The sequence below is a fragment of the Paramormyrops kingsleyae genome, chromosome 11 (assembly GCF_048594095.1).
Source record: "Paramormyrops kingsleyae isolate MSU_618 chromosome 11, PKINGS_0.4, whole genome shotgun sequence".
NCBI classification, from domain to species: domain Eukaryota; kingdom Metazoa; phylum Chordata; class Actinopteri; order Osteoglossiformes; family Mormyridae; genus Paramormyrops; species Paramormyrops kingsleyae.
This window is the reverse complement of record NC_132807.1, coordinates 26,188,372-26,214,333: the sequence shown is the minus strand read 5'-3', so window position 1 is coordinate 26,214,333 and position 25,962 is coordinate 26,188,372. Positions and strand designations below refer to the sequence as shown.

The 25,962-nt window shown below is 46.1% G+C and overlaps 1 protein-coding gene across 4 annotated transcripts; it reads right to left on the bottom strand.

Moving 5' to 3' along the window:
- Window positions 1-1,361: 1,361 nt before the first annotated feature.
- Window positions 1,362-25,962, bottom strand: LOC111832719 (BTB/POZ domain-containing protein kctd15). 4 transcript variants are annotated; one of them, XM_023790380.2, is made up of 6 exons: window positions 25,944-25,962; window positions 24,816-24,949; window positions 20,516-20,691; window positions 15,152-15,296; window positions 9,359-9,664; window positions 1,362-4,069 (listed from the first exon to the last, which is right to left on the bottom strand). In XM_023790380.2, exons 2-6 carry the CDS (start codon window positions 24,822-24,824, stop codon window positions 3,911-3,913), a joined length of 795 nt encoding a protein of 264 aa, XP_023646148.1. In that variant the 5' UTR covers window positions 24,825-24,949; window positions 25,944-25,962; the 3' UTR covers window positions 1,362-3,910. The 4 variants fall into 4 exon arrangements, with proteins under 4 accessions (XP_023646148.1, XP_023646147.1, XP_023646149.1 ...); XM_023790379.2 differs by lacking the exon at window positions 25,944-25,962 and having other exon boundaries at window positions 24,816-25,694; XM_023790381.2 differs by lacking the exons at window positions 24,816-24,949; window positions 25,944-25,962 and adding an exon at window positions 24,472-24,804 and having other exon boundaries at window positions 20,516-21,873.

Here is a 25,962-nt window from a genome sequence, read left to right as displayed (position 1 = left end):
TTTGTATCCGTATGCTAGTGACATGTCTATTAATTATGGTGTAATTTAATGCAAGAGGGCTAATTAATTTCAAGTGCTAATTAAAAAAGACCAAAATGTTTAATTTGGTATTGCCATGTCCTCGCCCCACGTTTTCTTCTCTTATCCTTCACTGCACTCTAAAATAAATGATCCAAACTTCTTCATTACTTGGGCAGGTGGGGAATTTACGTGAAGCTGCTGATCACCGAAATTATAGTGAGGGGGGAAAAATCGCTCTGCGCGCGCAGTCTCCCGATGCTGGCATTTTAAACCCAGATCTCACTTTTAATGCATGGATCCGTTTTTGATGATGATACTTTGATTAGGATTTTGCAGGGCTGTTTAAGGGCCATCGGATACACAGGCAGATTCGGGGGCCCCCAATGCGTACTGTCAGGGGCCCGCTTGGCAAAACCTCGGAAAGATCTTCTAGCTACACCCCTGTCTGCTTGCATAAGTACATATGAATTGTTTTCTTTCACATATCCCTACTTACTCCTCATGGAGCACAAAAATACCAGTGAGAGTGAAGCTCCAAGTCAGAGTGCAACGTTAGCCATTCACCTAGCACCCTAGAAGCAGTTTTTGAGCTTAAGGGCATTGCTTGGGGGACCAACAATGATGTGATTACTCTAGTGCGCCTTTCACAAGGGCCCAGCAGTAATATGATTACTCTGCTGGCCACAGGGTTTGAACCAGCGACCTTCTGGACACATTCACAGACCCCTAACCAAAAGCGTAAAAGATAACTTGCTATTATTCTCTCCCTCTCCCTCCCAAATAAACAGGCATCCTAAAGAATAGGGCAAGCATAGCCAAATCCAGGTTTTACACCAATACAGCCTTGAGTTTTCTTCCTGCAAATTAAAGGTGTTGATTGTAAGCTTAATGAAAACCACAAGTAAAAAAATGCAGATATTCCACACAAATGTTGTTATATTAAAATTATGTATCATCTTATTACATAACATCTTTCCTCTATTGCTTTGAGGGGGGGAAAATAAATGCAGTATGAGACTAGAAAACCCAGCCCCCCCTGGTGCTTCGAGTGTGATAAGTCACAGACAGAAGGACGATGTGCGGTCCTGCAGAACAGTGCCCCGTAGCGCCTAAAGCACCCCCAAGACTAGAGACAGTATGCAGGAAGACCTCCCCACCACAGGGGGCAGCGAATCAGTCCCACTGTTTATGAGTCAACTGCGTGCCATATACTGCGAGTGAAACAAACTATGGAAATAGAGCTGAAACTCATCTCATCTGTGAGGGCTGGACCCCAAACATGTCACATACTACAGGAAGCACATTCACACAGCAGTGAAATAAATCAGGCCAACAAAGAATAATACTTAAACAGTACATCCTTTTATTAACGCATGTATGCTAATAAAATCAAAAAATGGAGACACTGTAGATTAACACATTCCCTTTAATACTGTAGTCCAATTATTAAAACATTTTGTTTAAATAATATACATCTGCACCTAGGTATACGTTTTGAAATACCTTGTTCGTCTTTATTTTGAAACAAAAAATCCCTATGTACAGAACATATTGCTTGCAAATTTTAATTCCTGATCATTTTTTTTCTTTTCCAGGAAACTTAACATTGGACTTGGAGGATCTTGAGTTTTTTTCCCCTTATTTGATAAAAAGCAAACATTTAAAACTCAAGTCAATTCAATATACAAATAACTTTACAAATCACTAGTCTTCAGACTACATGGCACAAACCACCTTGATTACGTTCTTGTTCCAAATGACCGGGAAAATCCAGGAATGGTGCCAGTGAACGGCAGCATAGCAACTCCAACCTGTAAGACTGCTTCTGTACAACATCTCAGCGGGTTGACTGGTTCAGGATTTCACAAGCAGTGAGTATAGAAGGAGGGGGTGTTGTACCTTGGGATAGAGAGGTTGAGCTTGCGTACTCCCCAAGAAGGAAAAACGAAAATATGGGACAGTCATGGACCAACAGTCACTTCTTTCAGGCAAGCCAGAAGGCCTCAGGGCATGAAGAAGCATCGCTGAGTCCCCGGGTCCTCCAGGAACACCAAACGCTGGCAGTCCGCCCCCCCACTGCCGGGGGGTTGTCATGGGGTCGATCTAAAGTTCCAGAGAGCGATGCGCATGGAAAAAATGTTTGCGACCCTTTTGCGGTGCCTGGACAGACTTGCGTGCGTAACGTTAGCCGGACAGGGAACGACACTCGCTCCCACTTTAAAGACCCTTTGCGATTCTTTCATCATAAAAACAAAACAAAACACGACAACCACATGAAAAGTCTTTTACATTTTTCAGTTTTTTTCTTTTTTTTTTACTAAAAATACAGAGGAAAAGAAAATCTGCCATTGCCCAAATTAGGCTTCTACTTGATGAGCATTTTGGCAAAGGAAAGAAGTCTTTTTTTTATACATGTTACAAGTTTGACAATAAATTGCCATTTGTCTCCTTTAATTAATTTAGCGTTGGGGCAGAAAAGAATACTCCAGAATGCTATCTTTGCTGTGTTAATACTGTGCCACGTGGCATTTTGGGAGGAGGGTTATTTTGATGGAGCTACAAACCCATTTGTATATATATTACTGTCTACTCCTGGAAAGCTGGTAAGTTTTGCACGGGGAAAAACAAAAAACAGTGACATGGTGGCTCACTGCTACGTCTCTAGGTGCTCAGAGTGTCTCAGCTTTGCACACCTGAGAAAGGAGGCGGGTTTGAAATTTTGAAATTCTGTTAGGACCCACTTTCCCCTTTAGCGGAGGGCTGGGGGTGGGGAGGACTCACCCTGTCCTCACAGAGGCCACATAGCCAGAGTGGGCGGCATCGGATATATCACGGCGCAATTCCCACATGGCGGGAATAAACCCCGGGAATCGGATGCCCGGACATGGTAGCTTTATGCTAAAGGCTACAAGGGATCGTCGCACAATTCACCCAATCTTCACCGGGACTCGGAATCACGACGTTAGAGTTCTCCTTGCCGCACACGGCGGAAGCTCACTGGGGATGATCACGGGAGAGGGGTAATCGCATGCGCTGCATCGCCACGGCCTCGGCACATGCATTGTGTGTTTTTGGGGAGAAGGCTTAGGAACACCATTACAAAAGCTCAGCACCTACACCCTACAGCTGGGCCCTAACAATGAGGTCCTCCCTGGCTTTGAATGCATTAGCAGCCAGAGTGCTTTAGCCGTGTAGCCTGCGGACATGACAGCGTTTCCACAGCGCGCACACGCCGGCGGCCAATGCTCTCTCAAACCAAATGACTTCTGAAAACTGCTCTCAGAAATCCTTCATATGGAACACAACAAAACATAAACTCATAAATTAAAAGGCAATAGAACAGGGACGGGATGGAATAAATGCAGCAATGGCCGATTTTGTTGCATGGGCACGGAGACAGAGAGGCCGAGTCACACGTCGGGGCTCCAAGGCGGCGTCACATGCGGTGCCGTCACATGCGGCGCCGTCACATGCGGCTCCGTCACATGCGGCGCCGTCACATGCGGTGCCGTCACATGGTCTGCGGGGGAACCTGACGCCGGCGGAGCGTCACAGGATGGGAGAGACGTTCAGGGATGTGGCAAAAGGACGTCTCGCTTCCTTTTTTGTTCATTCGTCACACTCTCTCGTTCTTTTTGTCATCCCAGCTAAATGGAAACATTTTTCTGGTGCTGGGGTCACATTTTCCTCAAAGTGCCGCCTTTCGCAGAGCCGGCCGTGCAAGCTGATGTCTGCAAATACTTGGAGTTCGGTTCGTTCTTTTGCTTTTTTTTTTTGCAGTGGGGGATATGGGGTTGGGGGGTGGGGGGTGGCGAACGTGGAGGTCGGCTTTGTTCTGTGGGAGGAGAGTTTGCCCCAGAGGCGGGCCTGGTTGGCCCCCCAGCACGCTCTAGTCCAGCGGCTCCTGCTTTATCCTGACGGGTGTGTTGATGGTGTGGCAGCGCCGGTCCTCCCGGCAGAGCACGTACTCGCTGAACTGGGAGGAATCGACGCCGCCGCCACACGACGCTGCCACGCTGAAGCCCTTCTGGAACAGTCTCTCCAAGACCTGCGGGGCAGAGCGGAGAAGCCGTGACGTCGGTTAGCGTGGCGTCAGCACAAACACCTGAAAGCCTTTATTACTCACAGAGACAAGCACACACAGCGGCAGAAATGATCCTGAGTAAGAGCTGGCTAATCCAGCAGTGAATGCCAGCGTGGTGGCCACAGAAATGGCATGAAGATGAGAGACGCGATGTCAGAGAGACAACATCCATCCATCCATCCATCCGTAAAGGAGTACAGAAGAGCGACACTAGTTTTATCCTATTCCTCACAATGTGTTTACACGGTAAGATCTGCTCTGAAGAACCTTGCTCTGGTTTAAGCAGAGAGATGACTGCAGCTCACTATCTAGCAGTCAAACCAGTCAGTGGGCATCACAGGAGTCCTATCTGACGCCTGGCCTACAGAACATGGAACCGCTGTCCCAGAAGCCTCTGCTTCCTCCGCCTCCATTATCATGATTTTTTATATATATATTTTTTTAATTATTTGGAGGACCCTCTCCGCATGTTTACGTACTCCGGGGATCTGTCTCAAGGCTACAGCCGGTGGGAAGGAGGCCAAGAGAGAACACATTAAAACGGGAGCCACACAAAAAGCAAGGGACTAAGCAGTGACCTGACAGCCCTCGTTATCACGTCTGGGCGGGCGGGCGGGTGGGCCAGGGGTGTGGGGAGGCAATTAGGCTGTGGTGTGTGAGCAGCTGACCGAGTGCAGCGCACAGGGATGCGCACTTGTTAAGGAGCTCTTCGAAGATCAAGTGCACTGATATGCCTTTTAAAGGAGAGCTAAACTTTAAATTACTTACTTCAAAGTCAAATCTGTTTCCCTTTAATGAGGCGAAGATGACATGTAGGGTGGGGGGTGTCGGGGGCTGCTTAACGACCGCTTCTGTCACCCTCCGCCAAAGGGTGGTGATGGCGCTCAGCTTGTTAATGCGCGGGGAGAATGCTGGGCAACGGTGTTAATTAAGAGGCACGCCCACACAAAAGATGGCTCTGAATAAGGACTATTACGTAAAATTTGCTCTTTGTGGGATGAGCAGCCCAGTAAGCTGTCTGATACAAAGGAGTTTGTCATTATTATATTATATAAATTATGCAAAATAGGGCAGAGTCGCTTTCAGGATGGATATCTGCGAGCCACATGCCCTGGAAGGATAACTACTTGTCATTCGCCTTTCAGCTGGCGCTCAACTCCGTGTTGAGGTTCGCAAACGCTCCTTGATGGGGTGAAGAAGTCGCTGTGATCACGTGTTTGCGGTTTAAAGTTTCCGGAACTGCGCGTACGAAAGTTTCACGTTTTCAGACTTCTTAGCATGAAATGATGAAGCCTCGATTTGCAGCAGCACAATTAGGAGCTGTGGGTCTGCAGGTCTCTGCTGGTAGCCCATTACTGTCAAACCGTACACCTCTCTGCTGCCGACTTCAGGGCCTCAGAAGAGTTTTTCTTCTCCCTGGTTGTTTGCGACGGGATGTTTGAAGTTGACAACGCGTCTGGGGGAAGTGGGTCATACTGGAAATGGGGGGGGGGGTGTCGCGTTCAGCCCCAGGGGTGCTAATCATGCCACCAATCAGGTTCCTGTGCAGGATACGCCACCGCCCCAGAAGCCAATGGGAACAGCCGGAGCTCCTGCCGTCCCGGATGGGGGTAACCATGGTGATCGACAGAAGTTGTCTTGCTGGTTCACATTGTTCCTCTAGCTCTGCGTCGGTGGGGCTGAGGAATCAAAGTGGGCAGCGTCCTCGGCCGGTCGCGCCGCATGATGCAAAATTGATGGCCGCCGGGGTTGGCCCTCTGCTGCCGCCGGTGCGTGAGTCTCGCTTGCGGAGATCAGAGCGGGGCAGCAGAATGTGATCCCCGCCAATGGGACAAAGGCTGATTTGAGCTGATTTGGGCTCCACCCCCCCACATCTACTGCACCAGGTCAAAACAAACCAGCAAGGAAACAGTGATCCTTTCCCAATGAAAAATTGGGTAATTTTATCTAGAAATAATGCCCGCTGAGAAAATGTCACCTTGGGCCCCCTGGTCAATATTATGCATAAATTTACTAATTTAACGGCCCCTGTGAGGTGCTAGGCCCCCTGAATCTGCCAGGGTATCCGAGCCCCAATTGCAGCACTGCCAATGACGCAAAACTTCCAAAAAACCACACCTACACACATCACCTGACAAGTCACCCCCCATCACGGATGTAGCGTAAGTTCCAAACACTGTAGCCTGCCCTGTTCAATTCTGCCTATTTTTACACCCACACTGAAATTTTTATGATTAAATTTTAGCTACTTATTACTGAATTTAGTGCAGGGAAAGTTGCTTGGCTATATTTTATGGGACGTTTTCGCAAAGTGGATCTGCTAGGGCAGGCCGGCTGGCTCAAGGCAGCTGCACTCGGGATCAGAGGGTGACGTTCGGGATGCTGGTCCCCCCCCTTTGGGCCTAGCTACCTGCTGCACTGAAATATGACCCAGGTGACATCGCTGTGTGCTGGCCTCAGGATTGATGGTGAGGGTCCTTGACATATTAGTCTGGGGACAAAGGATTTGATGTCCCCGGCACGAGGATCGCCGTCTGGGACACAGTACGACGACCGCTGCCCCTGTCATGGTGACAGAGGAAAAGTGGTGTTTAGCCTGAGCTGGGTCTTCCATCACCATGATGGATGAGGCCGCCTAGTCAGGCCTGCCGCCCAGGGACGGCTCTCACACACCTCCGCCACATCTTCTCCGCTCAGTGTTTTCCTAAAAAGCTTCTCCTTCCAACGTCCCCATTCAGCCACGGTCTCTGTAACGCCCCAGAAAGTTCCGCCCCATCGCTCTGCCACTCATATATGTAACGATCACAAAGTTGATCCTGAGCCCACCAGCCTTGGACATAGACCAAAAAAAAAGTCTGAAAGGCAAGCAAACTTCCCAGCATGCAGGATACAACAGGGATGGCTTAGCCTCTGCCTGCGGGGTGAACACTGTGCTCACAGCTCACGGTTCCCTTTGTTTGTCTCCTGACTGGTATCTAACGCTGTGTGCCGTGTCATGTGACCTTCCTCGCCAGACTCGGGGGCCGTGTGTACGCTGTACTTCCTGTCATTTGCATCGCGTCCCAGTCGGCGGTGTCGTGTAACCTCCCACACTGTGGTCCGTATTTCCTGTACGCCCCCGGCAAACTCTATCCCGATCTCCCGTTTCAGGGTGGGGCCGACTCTACTTGGAACGGGTCCAAAAAGGCAACCAGATCACAGCGCACCCTTCTGCTGGAATTGTTATGTTTTATGCTATCTAACAATGGTTAGAAAGGGAGAGGGTGGTGGGGGGGTTGAAGGAGTTGTTTAAGAAAACTCTCCACTGTCAGACATCGTGTACAAATAAACCAGATCTGACTCTGTCATTTAAGAAGTGGGGACAGAGCTAGATCAGTGTTTCTCAATCCAGTCCTCAGGGACCCACAGCCGGTCCATGTTTTTGCTTTGTCTGAGCTCCCTCCCAGCTCTCGGTAGGAGCAAAAACACGGACTGTCTGCAGGTTCCTGAGAACCGGATTGGGAAACACTGAGCTAGAAAGTTACTGTCTGCCTGTCTAGGACTGTGTCGTTAGACAAAAGCCTTTCTGGGTGCCACTGTGCCCTGGAACGTGAGGAAGGGGAATTCCGGGAATACTCTTCCCGGGTGGTAGGGGATGCCGGCTCCGCGGCAAACAAATGGATTTACTTCACCTCGGCCCACTCCACCGGTGTCTTGTAGGAAGCAGCGGTAATTAAGCAGAAATGGTTTCTGCGTTCGCTGGAAACGAATGCCGGCATGGAGACACAACTCGGCTTGGCTGTAAACAGGCTGGGGAGCAAGAATTGCTTGTTGATGCGGCCAATTAATTATATTGCAAGTCATTTAAAAATCTATAAAAAAAGAGTATAAAGCAGTTTAGGATGTTTGAGAATTTCTAAGTACGGCATTAAAAAATGCAATACATGTATTTAAATGGCTCGGGGCACTGGAGCAGAGGAGTCTTTCAGAAGTGCAGCTACGTCTTAAAAAGGACTGAAATATGAATTATGCATGTTGGTTTTTTCCCCCCCTTTTCTCCTTCTTGTCTTACGCCAGACATGACCCAACGCCAGAAGCATGTCCTCACCCCCTCAATCCAGCCTCAGGACCGGCGTCTCGGCTGAGAAAGCGTCCGTTAAAGGCGAGGGAGGAGATGAGGGCTCCCATCTGCTTTGCGAAGGCTTCGGGGAGGATGTAGTGGGCGGCCTGATTAGTGTGTGGCTTATTTGTGGGTGTGGTTTGTTTACAGTCTCGTTTTTTTTACTTGGTGTGTGGCATGTTTGTGTATTTGTGTGTGCAGCTCTGTTTGTGGATGTGGTCTATTTTTTGGGTGTGGTCTTTGTGGGTGTGGTTTGTCTCTGGATCCGATTACTTCGGGGTGAATCAGCGTTTTCTGTTTTTCCATTTCCCTCGGGGGAAAATTCCTGCACATCACCATGAAGTACTTTGTGACAACTTGCCTCTAAGAAACGCACTATACTGAATAGGATATTGATTGATCAGGCAATTCTGGGTGTGGCCTGCAGGCTGTTATCTGTGGGTGTGGTTCGTGGCCGTAGTTTATTTGGGGGGTGCTTAGTTAGGGGTGTTGGTGGTGCAGGGTTCTGTCATTCTGTTCTTCTAGGTGGGGGTGTACCATATGTTGTGAGCGGGGCTGTGTTCAGGTGTGTCTGGCCTGTGTTGGGATCCATTTCATTAATGGCTGATTCAGGTGCTGGTGTGTTGGGGGGCTGCAGTAGTTGAAGGGTGTGGCCTGTTCGCGTGCAGATGTGGGTTGGCCTGGACTCAGTTTACGTTCTTTGGCCACATTCTTCATCCCGTAGTAAGAGGTGAGCCCGTAGTGAGCCGAGCTTCCCTCCTCTTCCTCATCTCCCAAACGCCATCACTTCCACCACAACATCCCAAAAACCAACCCCTCACATTCTCTTTGGTTAGACAAGATGATTTAACTAGTCTGGTTAATGTTACACAGCTGTCTCATTCAAGTGCATGGTGACCAACGACAGAGTCCCATAATCCACTGCGGAGCAGGCGCCACAGATACAGGTAGACGGAACGTGGAAGATCTGCACTTTACGCTATGGCTCCTCAGAGACCCAAGAATACACAGTGCAATAACTCCAGCGTCGTCATTAGCAACCGTTCTCTCTCACGACCATGTGAAAAACAAGGACATGAACGCGCATTAACACACAGAGGACAGCGGCCAAGGACACGGTACCACATGCGGCGTGCGGGAGACGTGCAAATCACCTGCACAGAGTTGAGCCTGCAGTAGCCATTGAGCGGGAAGCGGATGACGTGCGTGGGGTCCTGGTTCCAGCCGGCGTTGACCGAGTTGCACATGACGTCACCCGTCTCGGGGAAGATCTCCTCGATGAGCACCTTCTCGCCGCTGAGCGCGATGCGCTCGCCCAGGTCGGGCGTGACGCGCACCACCAGGCAGTCGCAGGGCGGGGCCAGCCGCCGCTGCTCGCGCTCCTGCTTCCAGCGATCCAGCTCCTTGATCATGGGCGTCAGCTGGTAGTAACGCGCCTCCTCATACAGCAGCTGGAAGTCCTGCGGGAAAGGGTGCGGGCAGTGAGTGGCCAGCAAAAAAAAGCAACATCGCCATCTACTGGGGGGGAGGGTAACTGCACATGGGTAAGGATGTCAGGGGTCTCCTATCTCCACAATGAAAACTTACAGGTATTTTGCTTTGCTGGCAGGAGAAATGTCAAAAACATATAAACGTAAATGTCAAACGCAGAGCAAATGCACCGTTTCCTACTATGGCAATTGCCCCCCCCCCCCCAGGTCCCAGTAACGGCACAGATGCTTCTGCTTTGTGGCCTGTAGGCTGTGTGAACGCCGTGACTCTGCGATACACTTTCATCCCCCTCTAACCCGATTGGGGCCAGATGGACGTCAGGAGGGGAGGTTTTTCCATGCGAGTGTTTGTTGTTAACGTTAGCATGGAAATGCTGGAATTTCACATTTCTAATCGGTTAGGTGTCCCGGGAACCGCAAACCATTCCCATCTGATGGGGGTTCTGGAACCCAACTCGGCTTCCTCGCCAATCCCTGCGCTGGTCATGCGTTTCCCGCATGGAGATACAGCGCTGGGCGGACGGAGCACCAGCCCTGGCTCTGGTACGCATTAGAACCGGCACTTGCGTGAGGCATTACACAAGATGGGTTTCCTTCATAAATTAACAGACTGCCAACCCCCCACCATCCCCTACCTCAGTATAAGGGCTGACCCCCCCCCCCCCCCCCCCCCACTTTAGCCCCCAGGCTCAGGCCCCTCCACCCTGGGTTCCTGAAAGAGCCAGATGGCACCACCACAACCTCCCACCCTTCCAGTACAGATGAAGCAAAAAGGCGGTAGGGAGCGTGGTTCTGGGTCTGAGACTCACATTGTGTCCTTGACTGGATCACTAGTGCTGAACAGCACCGGTAAAACATCCAACTTACAAATGCGTAAAATCTGTAAATTGGGTGGAAAGAACAACACTGACTAAACAATAAAATAATAAAAATGAAAACTATTTCCTCATGACCAAATGCCACCAAAATGATCCCTGACCACTGTGAAGACTCTGGTCAAACTGTGACTAGAAGACGTGCATCTTGGAAAAATAGCTGCCTTTAAGTTATTCATTCCGGGGCATAGTCAGGGAAACGTCCAGGGCTAGTCAAGCTCACAGCTTTGCTTTGATGCATATTTTTACAGCTGGGTATAATACAGTGAAAGGTTATTGTCAGAGGTTAAGCTGCCAGTTTCCTGATTGTGAAGCAGCTGGGTTTTCTGAGAGATGCCAGTCTCTGTCACCGCTGTGCTTATGTTTACATTCGCTGTCAAATGCTTTCACCTTGAAAGCAGTACTTGTAAGTAATATTCTGCAGTATTCCAAAGCTGCAAAAGGCACTTCGAAACAGAACAGTTTCTAGACAGGGCCGCAGATACGCAGCGTTGTTTGTGTAACAGCTACAACGTTGGGATTAATTTGAGGCATCTTGGGTGAAATGTTTGCAGCATAGGGGCAGCCAATAAAAAAGCATATTACTGCAACAATACCGCTAAAGTGGAAGAAGCTTATTGGTTGAGGAGGGCTTATAGGCAAGGGTCAGACCAAGGTGTGCCGCCGTTGTGTAGCGATGGTCTCCTGCGACCCAGTGGCTGTGTGCGTAACACAGCTCCGTTCCACGCACCCCAAGGAGACGTTTGATGTTAAGTGTGGGGGTGAGGTGGCCTCGTCCCGGCTGTCTCTCCCAGAGCTTGGAGCGGGATCTGACAAGGTCCTGCCAGCCCAGTAGAGTCCGATAGCCCAGTGCAGAGTGGGAATCACATGTGATCAGGATTAAAGCTCACAGCTCCCCATTGCACCTGACCATCACTAAGCCAGAGACACCATAAAGCAAAGCTGCTTTTTCTGTGCCAGACCAGACGTACGATAAAAGTCACTCTCCATTCCAGCCTGACCTGCCTATTTTAATATGGCAGTGCTGCTTTCAATATTAACTTTCCTGGCTTTCTACACACAAGATGGACACAAACTAGATGTTTTTCAATACAGATTCAGTGTAAAATTTAAAGACCGTAGCAATAATAAAAGGGTCGGGGTGGGTAACATGGGTGGGATCAAACAGGGTATCTGCCTAACAATAGGTATCAAACAGGGTATCTGCCAAACAATAGGTATCAAACAGGGTATCTGCCTAACAATAGGTATCAAACAGGGTATCTGCCTAACAATAGGTATCAAACAGGGTATCTGCCTAACAATAGGTATCAAACAGGGTATCTGCCTAACAATAGGTATCAAACAGGGTATCTGCCTAACAATAGGTATCAAACAGGGTATCTGCCTAACAATAGGTATCAAACAGGGTATCTAACAAACAAAGGACCATCACGATCTTCTGCCAGGTTCCAGTGGGGCATTCTTCACCATATTTTGGATAGATCCTCACAACATTCATGCATTATGATCCACCATAAAATTAAGCCCCACTTATAAAAGACAAAGCTTAATGCGATAATTATTGCATCCCTAAAATTAATCTAAGTTGCAGCAGGCTGTCATATAAAAATTATGCATAAAAATGACAGTAGGTAATGACAGTTTGCCAAAATGTTCTTATTTATATATTGGTTCTATTTACTGTAGTGAAATACCAAGTAGAACATTCCTTTTAATTTAGTAATGGAATCTCCTACTGTCGTTAGAAATGATTACTACTTGAGGTGGCTTTATTAACCACACCAGCAACTTCGTTAGCCAAACCCTTCCAGTAGGCGGAATTTGCATAATCCAGACTCGCGCAGCCGGGTTCAGCGATTCGCGAGAACCGGCCTCAGCCCAGGCCACCTGCCGGGCGTCTCCCACACGCCCCGGTGCCAAGAGACGGCCTGCAGGCCGCTAGTGACTCCGGCGTCACCACATGGGCAGCCAGCTACCGTGCTCCATCAGATGGGAGGAAATCGAGGCTGTTAGTGTGGGGTCTTTCAGCCCCCGGGGGACCCTGGGCATCCATGAATATTCACCTCCCCACCTGTAGAAGTTTAGCAGCTGTAAATGACCAGCCAGCAACAAACCGAAAGGCCGAACACTATTAACATTATTATTGCTTTGCCGTTTATATGTTATTATTTTATTGTTTCATCTTTTTATTATTTATTTATATAATTCGGTTTTTTTGTACCGCATATTTCTTTTTCAGTATTGGGGAAGTTGGGTACTTTGTAATTGTGACTCAATACTAAACTGGTTGGTTGAAACAAAACCTTGGCCTGGATTTGTACTTTCTGGACCTGGACTGTCTGTAATGGATTCGTTTTGTGAGTAACTTCCCCCACTCTGTTCTTTTTGAGTACAGTCCATTGAGCCAGGTACAGTGCATGTTTGGGTATGTGACAAATAAAACGTTAAATCCTAAAACACTGTGAAAACGGGAAAACCATGTGGACCCTAACCCATCACAAAACCTTTTATGCCCTCCCTGGACTCCGGCTAAAGCCCTCCTGCCCCGCTGGACCTGGCAAGCCTCACATGAGGGCGCACGCGAACGCGAGGCTAAGCTAACTTGATGGCACTTAAGCCAATGTGAGCGAGGCTGAGCCGATTGCAAGGGAGGCTAAGCTAACGCGAAGAGGGCTAGGCTAACGTGAGGGAAGCTACGATAACGAGCGGCGTTGGCGGCATGATGAGCCGGAGAACGGGTGGCTGTCACAGGCCCCGCAAATACAGGCCCCTGCCGTGAGAAAATGGCACCCCTTGTGGCAAATGAAGACGGCCTCCGTTTACATTAATAGGATATTTGCTGTAACAGCAGGGGAAGGGCAGTGGGGGGGGGGGGGGCTGAGGGTGTTACTGTCAGCCCACGAGGCACTCTGAAAAATCACTAGACCCACATGCATTGTGTGAAACAGCCACTGCTGCAGGAGGTGTAGAGTTTCCGTCCCTCCCAAAGACAAGGAGCGGGCTGGGTAATTCCCAGGGAAATCCCGCTTGCCTGTTTTAATCCACTCAGCTCCAAGATTACTCCTGTCCTGTTAGCTAGGGAAGAGAAATGGCAAAAGCAGGCAGATACAGTCAAGAAACTCAGGGGCGGAACGTGGCTCAGCAGGCTATAGGACGCCATGTCTGTCATTACAAGGCTGCTGCTTCAAATCCTGTCGTCTGCAGAGTGATGTCATCGCTGGGCCCTTAAGTAAGGCCCTTAACCCTCAAATGCTCCAGCAATTGGCTGCCCCTGCCTTCTCAACTGCATTTCACTTTGGACAAAGGTGTCTACTAAATAAGGCCAATGGAATTTTTGAGGGGCTTGCAGGCCGCATGACAGGTGACACCGAACCCAGTCACTCCCCACACCTCTCCCAGTCACCCAGTGAAACACCGAACCCAGACCTGCAGCTCCATAGGCCTCCATCTCACTAACAAGCAGCCAGTGTGTGCATGGGAGGCACTGACAGGGAGGTCCAGAGAGACGTAGCCTCTGAAACCTGAAAGACTCGCTCCGTAAAAGCCTCCAGCTGAAAGCCTCCCTCTCTCTGCCTTCTCCAGAGCCCAAAGAAGACGTCTCCTTCAGATGGCCCGTACCACAGCGAGCTAACGCTGTAACACAGGCCACTTTTGGTGTAATTACTGTTTGTGAGCAAAGCAGAATAAAACAAGGCAGGTTAAAAGCGACTCATCTGGACCTTTCATCAACTGGGAAAATGTAAAAAAACATCCAGTTTTACGCAAGACAATATATCCCATCTGAGGCACAAAGTTAAAAGGCTGAAAATGTTTAGATACCAAACATGCAGATGCTGAATTAGACTTAAGGGAAAGGAATTTCTCCTTGGGTTGTATTCTTATTTTTGTAAATACTAGCCATTTGTTAACAAAAGTGATGTCCCATTGCTATTTTAATATAGCATCCTCTCCCCCCACACTCCTGAACCTCTCTAGTGAACAGTGACTGCGTTAATAATCCGCCAGCTCCGATGAACAGGGTAACCTCGTCATGGAGCAGATTCCATAACCGGGTCTCGATACCAGCACTGGGCTCCCATTTGGCACTCATATAAACAAATGCCTGTTCTACAAGCTCTATAAGTATAAATAAACATTGCGGGGCAAGTTCTGTGCTCTGGTGCCACAGACGTTATCAGTCTCAGCTGTATTTGCATTCTTGCCATAAAACCACACTAGATTTAACACAGGACTGGAATAAAAGCAAAATTGTTCTTGTAAACAAATCCAGTGACAGCCTGCAAACAAAATATACTCACACCACCAGTTAAACTGCTGGTTTAGAGCAACACGCCACTTCTTAGATAACCTCCAAACCTCCCGTTTTAAGTCTATAGGTGACCAAAGGTTTAATTACAGGTACAACACTATACTACCTTCATCTCTGACGTTACAGATGTCGCAAACTGTCAGAAAATGTTATGGGGAGTTCAACTTCACCATCGAATGTTCTGAAGCTTCACCTCAACCGTGACTTGAAAGCCAGAGCTAGTGTCCAAAACGTACGTTTTTCACCAGATTAGAGCACAAGCCATTTTACCTTGAAGTCGTCCGGAAGGAGCAGTCGGCAGGTTCTCAGGAAGCTGAGGATGTAGCGAAATATCTCGCCGTCCCGGTCGATGAAGTAATGCTGCTTCAGACTGTCCAGCACGATGGGCTCCGTCCCGTTAAACAAGCGGCTGATTCTGTGAAAGCAACCCAAAGAAGGTCTCCTTCAAGTACACTGAATAACCAGCCTACGTGCTGCTGGCATTTTTCTTATATTCTAGTACTTGTTCAAACCGTCCTCTTAGCAATTCAAATCAAACCCTTTGGCAGGATGTCATAAATTACCTTGTGATATTTTTTTGGAGCTGCATCATACTGCTGTCATTTAAGGGTAATGTGCCATTTGTCAGTTTAATAAGGCCAAAACAAAGCTAATTAACAACACAACAGCTTACGAAATTCACCTGCGTGCAGTACACTTTTTCCTTGATGAAAATGTAAAATACTGAAAAATCGAATTTAAGTCTAGTGCCATAGCACGCTGATAGCCAGACCCACCAAGTCACATTTTCTATGTCAACCGATTTACACAACAGTGTTCAGAAGTATGAAACTTACTCAACACAAGCTGAAAGGGAAAAAAAAATCAAGAGTTATTAGAATTAAAGAAAAAAAAGGGATAAAAAACAGAACATTCACGTTTGCTGGCTGTTACAGAATGCGGTGTGGATTCTGGTCACATGACTCGACAGTCTTCCCCACCATACATGTTACTGGGCTCTGTGTTGTACTGGGTGTGACTGAGGACACACACATTGAGATCTGCGTGTCTGAGCCTCCTGAAGTCGTGCGCTGAGAAACGGTATAAATGGCCGTTTCAGATGAGAAATTCGAAGAATTGTTTAAAGAGAAGAAAAGAAGACAAAAAGACGAGGACTGCGAGCGACCAAGTAGCACATATCCCATGGCAAAGCTAAATTACCTTAAAAAATCACCCAATTATCTGAGTGGCCTCTGTCTATGCGCAAATAATGGCGTTTCTCATAATTCAAGAATTTAAGAACCTCTCCCTTTGAGGTTTCTTGGTCATACTGTGAATTTCAAGCAAGGTCTCAACCATGAAGAGTGAAGGTAGTTTCAAAGCCAGTCGGGAATTACTGTAAGTCGGTGAAAAGCCAAGATCAGGAGAAGGGAACAAAAAATATCAAAGAATCCAAATATCCCTGTAAGCACAGTCTGGTCAATCACGGAGAAATGGAAAGTGCATTGTGTCCCTCACCCCCCCCCCCCCCCCACCCCAAACCGAACAGCCGGGCAGGGAGGGAAGGGGGGCTACTATGGGTGAAAATTCGAGGTGAGGAATAAAAAAAAAAACTTTGAACAAGCTAAAGTTCAGCGACTGAGATGAAAGAATGTCTGTCAGCTGTCAACATCCACAGCTCCATCGCGGTATGGCAAGGTGGCAAGGAGGAAGCCGTTATTAAAAAGCCAAGCCAAAGCTTGCGGAGAACTTTCCATGGGGCACCTGAGTGAACCTACAGAAAGCGTGGTCATGTGACATCGAGCTACAGCAATCTGCCCCAGCTGGCACACTCAACCACAGCACTTCTCCACGTGGGAAGGACGCACCACAACGTGGCCTACGCGGTTTGTTCATAACCGAAGGGTAAAGGATTGTTAGGACCAAGGACAAGCAACGATGGGGAAAACTTGAGGTTCATTGGATTAAATATTTATGAACGAACTTCAATTTCTCCTCTTCTTTTGTCTTATACTTAAAAATCTACACTTTCTCCAATTTGGCTTTAGAGTAAAGCATTTTCCTAAAAAAACAAACAAATATGCCGAACATCACAATTGCACTAGATGAAAATGCAAGGCAACAGCAGTAATGTGACAACAGCTCTGCATTAGTAATTAAAATTTATTTACACCGAATATTAAGATTTAAAAAAAAAAAAAATCACTGACAAACAGTCAGTACTGGTTGCACATAATAAATCACTATAAAATACCGGTCGATTTAGAAATGCTGGCAAGCACCAAGATTACAAATTTTTGAGTATCTGCGTTTTTTTTTTGGTAACGAAACGTAGCCTGTGAGTATGACAGCAGACATGAGTTGCAACAGACACACGCCGCTACGCACATTGTTCATAAAAGCGATTAGGCCATCTTCTGGATCCGAACAGAAAAGCCAAAACGAACACAGTACTTAGATGATTTAACGCAGTACGTCTCGGTGATACGAGACGAATTAACGCAAGTGAGCGTACAGCAGGACAGATGTTTCTTTGGCCGTTTACGAGGCGGCATGAGGGGCCCCACCGGTACCGCGAGAGTAACGCACTGGGGAAGTCTAGGTGTGTTTAATTAAGTTCCCCCTGAAGTTTGTGCGCTTCCAGAAACGGCTGTAGCTACAAAGGGGATTTGTTGACACGGCTGCGCTGGCGCGTTAAGTTCATACCGCGATCGCAGCGGGTGGCACCAGGGCATCTGCTTGTGGGTACTGCCCCCAATTAAATCTCAGAGACACCCACAGCTGTATTTGTCCCATTAACACCAGGAATCCACCCGACCTCAGAACCTCTCCCGGTGCGGATAAAATCCCTAAACATGGAATCAGGTTTGCTTGACACGATCCACCTCTGTGCGACCAAACGACCTGCACCATGTGAGCCGGTGAATAGATCCCAGCCTTTTCATTCTTTTCTAACTGTCTCTCTCTCTCTCTCTCTCTCTCTCCCCCCCTTTCTGGAAATCGATGCAAAACGCTTTATAAAAAAACCAATACTCATCTCACTGATATGCCTGAGGAGCTCCTTTCTCATATGGTCTTGCAATTCTTCCAGCTAGAATTTCACCATACCGCTCGGGGCATTCTCTGTTTTTCATCTCGCCCCCCCAACCCCCTCCCTCCCTTTTTTTTTTTTTTAAAGCAATTAAAATGCTGCCTGTTTTTCTTCCCTCTCCTTCCCTGACTGCTCCATCTCTTTTTTCCTTCTGCTCTCTCTCTCTCTCTCTCTTTTCGGTTCAGCCTTGGAAGCCACAGGTTCCCCAATGCCTGGCATGGTATCCCACACTCCCACCCATGTCCCAGTTCTCCATCTCTCTGCCTGTCAAACAGGTGTTTCCATGATTCCGTTTATCTCCCCGGTGTCAGGTTTTCAGGAGACGGAACGTGGGTCGGTACATGCGGCACCAGGCCCTGGACGGGTGCCGGCCCTGGGGCACGGGTTTGGGGGGGTGGGGGCACTGGATGAGGCAGGGTTCTGAGACTGGCCAGCACATGTTCTCACACCGGGGCATTAAAATATCGTGCGTGCTAATAGTCACTTAAGCTTAGCACATTAGCTAGGCAAACACAAGTGTGAGCAAACTGGGCAGATCTGTTCCCTTTCCGGGACTTGGATCTTCCTCGTACGCGAACTTCTGCTTTGGGGAACAACGAGCAGGCAGTGGTAAAGAAGGGACCACAGTGACCTCACATCAAAGATTCATTACTCCTGTCCCCAGACATGGCCTGTTCCAGGGAAGATGAATGCCCACACATTAGTTACTACACTAAGTTTCCTTTCGCATTCTGCATAATTAAACGAGCAATCTATTAAAAGAAATCACTGAATTAAAGTTCTTTACTCTCAGAACCACTACTTAAACTGAATTTTGACACCACGCCGAGTTTGTGTGACCATGTTCTAAAGGACTTTGTCACACTCCTTTCCATATTTGGGGGGGGGGGGATGTGACATTAATCTGAAGGCAATTTTTTGTAGTTTGGGGAAAAACATGGCACAAGAAGCTATGTTGCACAAGATAATCATAATGTATACACGACAGAAACAAGGCTTAATAGAAAAGTTATGCATGTAAATACTGCACAGCAGGGGGGGGGGAATAATTGTGCAGCACTCATTTTCAACATTCCCGAGTTTGTTTAAACCTCCAAGCTCTTAACTTCACAGTAAGCAAGATATCAGCTGCTTTTGGGATTTTAATCCGTCTCATTGCAAAGCTCGTCACATGAAGCACAGAACCAGACACTTCCACCTCCTGCCCTCTGTCACTGGGGTTTGTAACTATACAACTGGCCTCTTTTGAAATGGAAAATGACGAGATGAAATGGAGCAGACCGATAATCGTAAGCCAATATTATACAATACCCGCTTGGTATTCGGCCAAGCTGAACCAAATGTCAAAATGTCTAATTGTTAGATGCAACAAAGAGTGAAACACTTTGCAGTATACCCTACGACACAACACGATCAGAAATGGATTTAAGCTAAATTTTGAAACAACAATGGTACTTATTTCTGTGGTTGTAAAACAATACGACTAACTGTGATAATGCACAGGTACTGATGTTTCTGTTTCTCTACACAAAGCACAGTTGATGCTTTGTCTCATATTATCCAGCAGTAATAGAAATAACCATGCCCACAGTATAGCAGTTTCTGGATTCACTCGACTACAGGCAATTTAAAGTTATCATCTTATTAAATTGGTGCCGGTAAACACATTTTAGAAATGGCCAAATATCAAGCCAGCTTTGCGGAAACAGCGCTTTAACACCAGACATTAAATGACCGTTTTCAAAGCTGTAATTAAAGAGAGAACAAAAACGGCTGACAAAAAATAAAAACACTCTTTATGACTGTTATCTGACAAAATAGAGAACACCGTGTGATGGACTGGTTTTACCCAGAGAGACACAGTGACCCAGAGCCCCTCCCAGGAAATAGGAGGTACATGTGTACACACACACACACACACACACACACACACACACACACACACACACACAAACACCCTGTACCACCAGCCACAGCCAAAAAAGATGCTCAGGATAGACAGACAAACTCCCAACATACCGAGGCTGGACTAGTACCTTGCAACTAGTGAAGCTTCATGAACCATTTGCTGTATTTTTTGACCCCACTAGATGGTGCTCTTGGCTTGCTTTGGAGCATGCTTTGAGCCTTTTTTTGAACAGACAGCACCATCTAGTGGAGTCAAAAAATACATCAAATGGTTCATAAGTATCATTTTGCCCATCACTACTTGCAACCCTGGAGCTGCAAGATGACAACAAAGTTGCCCAACAAATGTGCTACACATCTCTACCAGCATGCAAAGAGCATTCTTTTTAATGTCAACCAAATATACCACTGATCACTCAATACGATAAATTCTAATTATTCTATTTATGGATTTTTTTTAAGCAATATTTAATAGGTAAAAGCAACTGATGCAGCGGGACACAAAAAACAGCAAAACAAACACATGGTTTTCAAAATCATAAAATAGTACAACGTTGTCACAATTAAGTCACTGTTCCATATTTTCACTGAAGATTTTCAAGGGTTAAGCAGCCGTTTGGTGAGCAGGCAGAGGTGCCAGCGAGCAAGAACCTCACCTGGAGTCAGGATATTTGGTGAGGGTGGCCAAACTGCTGGTATACATGTGTCCTCCCACGTCAATGTGAACCGGCGCATTTGCCTTGGTCAGCTGAGCCGGGAGAGGGATTCCCTGCGCAGCCAGAGGTGACACTGGGGACCGGGTCAGAGACAGACGCGACATGCTTCTTCCTTCCTACAAAACGAGAGGGGGGCAGCCCCCGGGGAGAAGAAGGACACTGCTGTCACTGCGATCAGGGGTATCGTGAACCAATATCCACCTGCTTGTCTGCATATTTAACTCAAGACATTCACCTAAAATGCATAAATGAAAAGGTACAGGGGACAAGCAAATAGCTTCGAAAGGGTCTAATGGGACTCTTTTTGAGGCAGGTGTGGATGCAAACATAAAGCTCAAATATAATACTGCAACATCAACAGCTCACAGTTCAGTGCTTCAGTGATATCACCCAGATTTGATCAAACTCCACCTGAAATCACACAAGACTGAATTAAACATTTTTTTTCATGGATGTAATCCTCAGTAAAATAGTCGGTCTCTGGGGTGCAACAGATTCGCTTCTCCTGCAATTGGAACCAGCAATATATTGCCAATCAGTCTGGCTCCCTAATCACCAAAAACAGCATGTTGTGAACCATTCTGTGAACATAAAAAAAAAAACGTGGCATATTTAATAGCAACAAACAGATGACCTTTGACCTTGTTTAGCCAGAGTGATACAACACTGACACCAAAATATCACGCTTAAATCCCAAGATGTTGTACCCCTAAGCTAACCACTGTACTGTTAAATTGCTTCACTGAAATATATCCCATTGTACAACAGGGTAAAAGTGTAAAAATTTTAATTAATGTCATAAAAATGCTGAAAGCAAAAACTTGTGCTGAGTAAATAAATAAGTAGTAGTACTTAAGTTTTTTTTCCTTCTTACATAAAGACTGAATAACATGACAGGAAAATGTGCATCGCAGATTGTTTTTTATTATTATATGTATAATATTGTTATTCTAAGCTGCAGAGTGTCTGGTCTGATGCAACGAGTATCTTACACTGGACTAGATTTATAAAAAAAGTGTTCAAGTCAATGTCATCTTTTGGTAACTATTCTTTCAGGACTTTATCTTCTGTCCATGTCTTCAGCCTCCCAAAGAAATCTGCTTTGTAGTGATGATCGAGTCCATTCAACTTCCTCTTCTGGTTTCAACTCTTCCAAGCCTGACGGTCTTCTGTGCATGCCGAACATGCCAAAAATGAGACCGCTTCAATCTCATCATTTATTCTTTAACCGAAAGTTCAAGAATCCACTTTTTCCATTTTAATTGCAGTTAGGTGTTCTTAAAAGTCTTCGCTGGCACCTAAGCAAATTCAAAGGCATCGATATAAACATCCTGTCCTGCTTCTTCAATGTCCAGCCTTCAAATTCATATAGTCACAGAAATGATCACATTCTAGACGAGTCTGATTTTGTGTTCTTAGAGACATGTCAGCATTTCAGTTAGATCATCATTTTACTTCACAAAACAATTTTAGTTATTAAAAAAACCCATGCCATTGCTTAAGCAACAAAGCAGTTCAGTTATATAACTCCCAAAACAAAAATCCCTCTCCACGTGTTTACCTAACCTTTTAAAAACCTTTTTGTCATTAACAGCTTATGCATTGTTTTGTATAACAAGAAAATTTCCCTGTAAACCCACAATGTCCAAATACATGAACACCACTGATAACCATCAGTACAGCAGCAGAGAGGCAATTTATTGTTGGTTGTGCTACAGTAACCATGTAACACTCACCAATGGATCCTGGCCTGGCTTCTAGTGTTTGTTAGTGTCCCCAGTGCTACAGGCCAGAGAACTATTTTATTGGTTTACAGACATGTCAAGTATGACATATCAAGGTTACTATAAAACAGAATCTTATGTGATACAGAGTGACAGTTCTGATTAAAGTGGAGGAAAATTCAATACTTTGCAACAATATACCAGTAGGTGGTGCCATGGTTAAAGCCAGTTCCGTAACCTGGAGGTTGTTGGTTCAGGTCCCAACATGAGCCCTGTTGATGTACCTGTAAATGGTGACGTCTATTACCAGAATTCAGTAAACAAAAATTTAAATATATAAAAGATACCAGGATATAAAATTTAAGTTGTCAACAAGGCAAAAAATATTTATGTACCTTGTAAACTCTTCACTTTTTGCTGCATTTGCTCCAGTGATTTGTTATTAATCTGCACAGTTTCCATTTCATAAGGCTCCCGGCAATACATGACATGGTGCTCAACATACATGTTCCATGATTAAAAAACACACCACGCATGATCCATGCTGACCACGTAACGATAATTCACTCTTTTAAAAAATTCATTAATGGTACATCAGTTATGCTGGGCGAATTAAATGAGCCATATCACTACAGCTTGAGAGAGATTTCACTGAAAGGGCTTCTGATTGGCCGAGCTGTAGTTTTACCCATAAATGCTAAGCAGGAGGCTGTTGGTGCAGCTCCACGTGGTGCTGTGCCCCAGGAGAAATGCCCTGGGGAGACAGTGCTGAAAGACGACAGAATTTTCCAGGGTGTAGCCTACTGCACAAGGAGCCTTCAGGAATACTGTTCATTTAATACACACTCTGGATAGTACATTTTAGATCCCAGAGAAAGAAAGACTTCAAAAGATTCAAAAAAGTCTTGGGCGTATGAAGCTATCCCACCTCTTCATATAGCCGAGGGCCATAGTAACTAATACTGATAATAATGTTGATGGAATATACTAGTTACAGGCCTGTACACACACACACACACACACACACACAGGACCTAAAAGGTGAAAGGTTACATAAAAATAAAGGAACAGCCAGAGGGGCTGAAACAGAAGGATACAGGGGTTGAAAAACAAAGATGGTGCAAGTCATTACGTCTTTAACTATAACGTACAAATGAAATAAAGAAATTAATAGCCCATAAATGAACGGTCCATATTCAGAACTGGGGTTTATTATTACGTAATTTTTCATAGCTCCACTATACGTCCTCATGAGACCGTAGACAAAATAAACATACGAACTGGAAAAGGGCCATTGCCTCGTCTTTAATGAGATCAGCCCCGACATCTGTTCACTGCCGGACTGGATCATCGCTTTCCCATCCACTGCGTTTTCTAACTATTCTCTGCTCGTTTAACATCCATCGTGACATCCAGCTTTTAAAATACATAACCAAAAATAACTAAAAACGAATTGAAAAAATCCACTTGAAATCAGAATCCGGACCTTTTACGATGTTTAAACAATTGGCACTTTAAAACATTACGATACTTGTACATAAGAAGAGAGTAAATGAGAAAGTCGGATTTTAACATATAAACCTCCACGCAGGTAACTTTTTAGGTTGAATGTAATTTACTGTCTTACATGTGTCTGAACTGTGTTACAACATATTTCAGCTTTCAATTTAAATACCAACTGGCGCTGTTCTATTTAAGATACTTCCCGAACATTTATATTAACAGGCAGTCGGCGACAGTAACAGTACCGATGCAGGTAATAAATAAAGAGCTATAACAGTAATACGTGATTTCCATACGTTTGCCCTCTTGAACATTACATTAGTGCCAAGGGCTAAATTCTGCCAATTACACAACATGGCGTCTTTTACACATAAGAGAAATCAGAAAATGCTTATATGGATGCGAAAATTGTAAAAACTAAAAAGCGCCACATAATAACGTTAATAATACAGATCAAAAGGTAGCTGGCAGATCCGAAATTTCCGTTTTTATTACATTATTACGGACACAGCCTGTTAAATGTCTGGGCAAGAAACATCCCTACTGGCTCGCATAACAATGCACACAAGAAGCCAGTAAATTAAGTGCCCAGTTAATCAACTGAAATATATGTTTTAAGAATGGCATTGCCGCTTATAATGCGGAGAGTGTTATCGGAGCCCGGCGTACCGTTTCCAACATTTTACCAAGTCCGAGGAAACCCGAGCCAGATCCAGCCAGTTTATCCCCGTCGCCGAGCTGCGATTTCCCTTCCTTTTCCCCCAAGTTCAGCCAAACTAAGTGCAATTCCCCGCTCCCACATTCCGCCAGTCTCCTGCCCGCCATGCACAGCTTTTTTAAGAGAAAATATTCGCAAAGTGGCTTTTAAAGCCCTGAAACTGTGAGCGAGGCGTTGGGTTTTTTTTAAAAAAAGGGTCGCTGTGGCTTTAAAGACATGTACCTAGTCCGCCTTAACTAGTTCGGAGCGGGCAGTCCGCACAAAAGCGCCGCGGAAAGCGCCTTCGCCTCCTTACCTTGTACATAGGAGAAAGCTCTCCGTCCCCCTTTTTTATCTCGGTATACTTCAGATCGGAAGGAGGTCTTGCTCTGGCTGCGGGATCCTTTTTGCCGTCTTGTCCTTCTTTTTCCTAAAATGAAACTGCCGGCTCTGTTATGAGAAGAAGAAAGCCAATAATCCGTCTCTAAATAACAGAGGGGAGCTAAAAAAGAGTTCTTGCTCCGGGCTTTCCAAATGCCTCTGGGGCAAGGATTAGGCTACAATTAGCTCAACCCTACTCGCGCCCTAGCTAATTTCGAGATGAAAACGCCGCGTTTCTCCTCTTTTTCTTTTACCCTGAAATTGCGATTATCTGAGCGCCAGCCTGAATCATTAGTGGCTCTTTTTTCCGCAAAAATCAGTCCCCGGTAACGGTTTTTTAACTTGCGGTTCGCTGCGGGATAACGGTTCAGTGCCGTTGAGTATCACAAACAGTGTCACGTCGCTCAACAGACTTGGAGATGGGGGGAGAGAGAAAAAAAAATCAGATTTTAATCATTGTCATTTCGTCTGATGTAATATTTCCCGAGGCATTTTCAACGAGGCATAAATTTTCGCTCCCCAAACAACTAACGCGAGGCACGCTTCTCCTGTCAATTGCACTTTCAACGACGATCGAGGAAAGCGCAGTATAACTTGTTGATAAAAGTAATCTATAAAAGAAATGCTGATGTTGAATACGTAGATCCCTATAAGCAGTTTTTGTCACGCGGCTGGTTTTCCTGTCCTTTTCCCCTTGCTAATATCTCGCGCTGTAACGCCAAATTTCCTGTAGGCCATTAAAACCAAATGACGTCTATCGACATGCATGCTGCTATTGCAGAAAAGCGCCCTCACAACTCGCCCGGAGCGAAAAGCGCCATTTCAATTATAGCACACGGCTAGATGGAGATGTCTGGCGTGAAGATTTCCCATGCAAGCGGGCTGGGAAAGAAGCAGGCTGCAAGCTAAGCAACTAGATCTTTAACCCCTCAAAAATATTCATTTTGCCAAAAATGAAATAAACGGTTGATTTATATTTATATGCTCAAAACAGGAATATGTTAAGCATATAAAATTCTGTACAGAAGAATGCACTGTACTATGTGGAAGCAGAGTATATAACCTGTGAACAAGGTGTCATC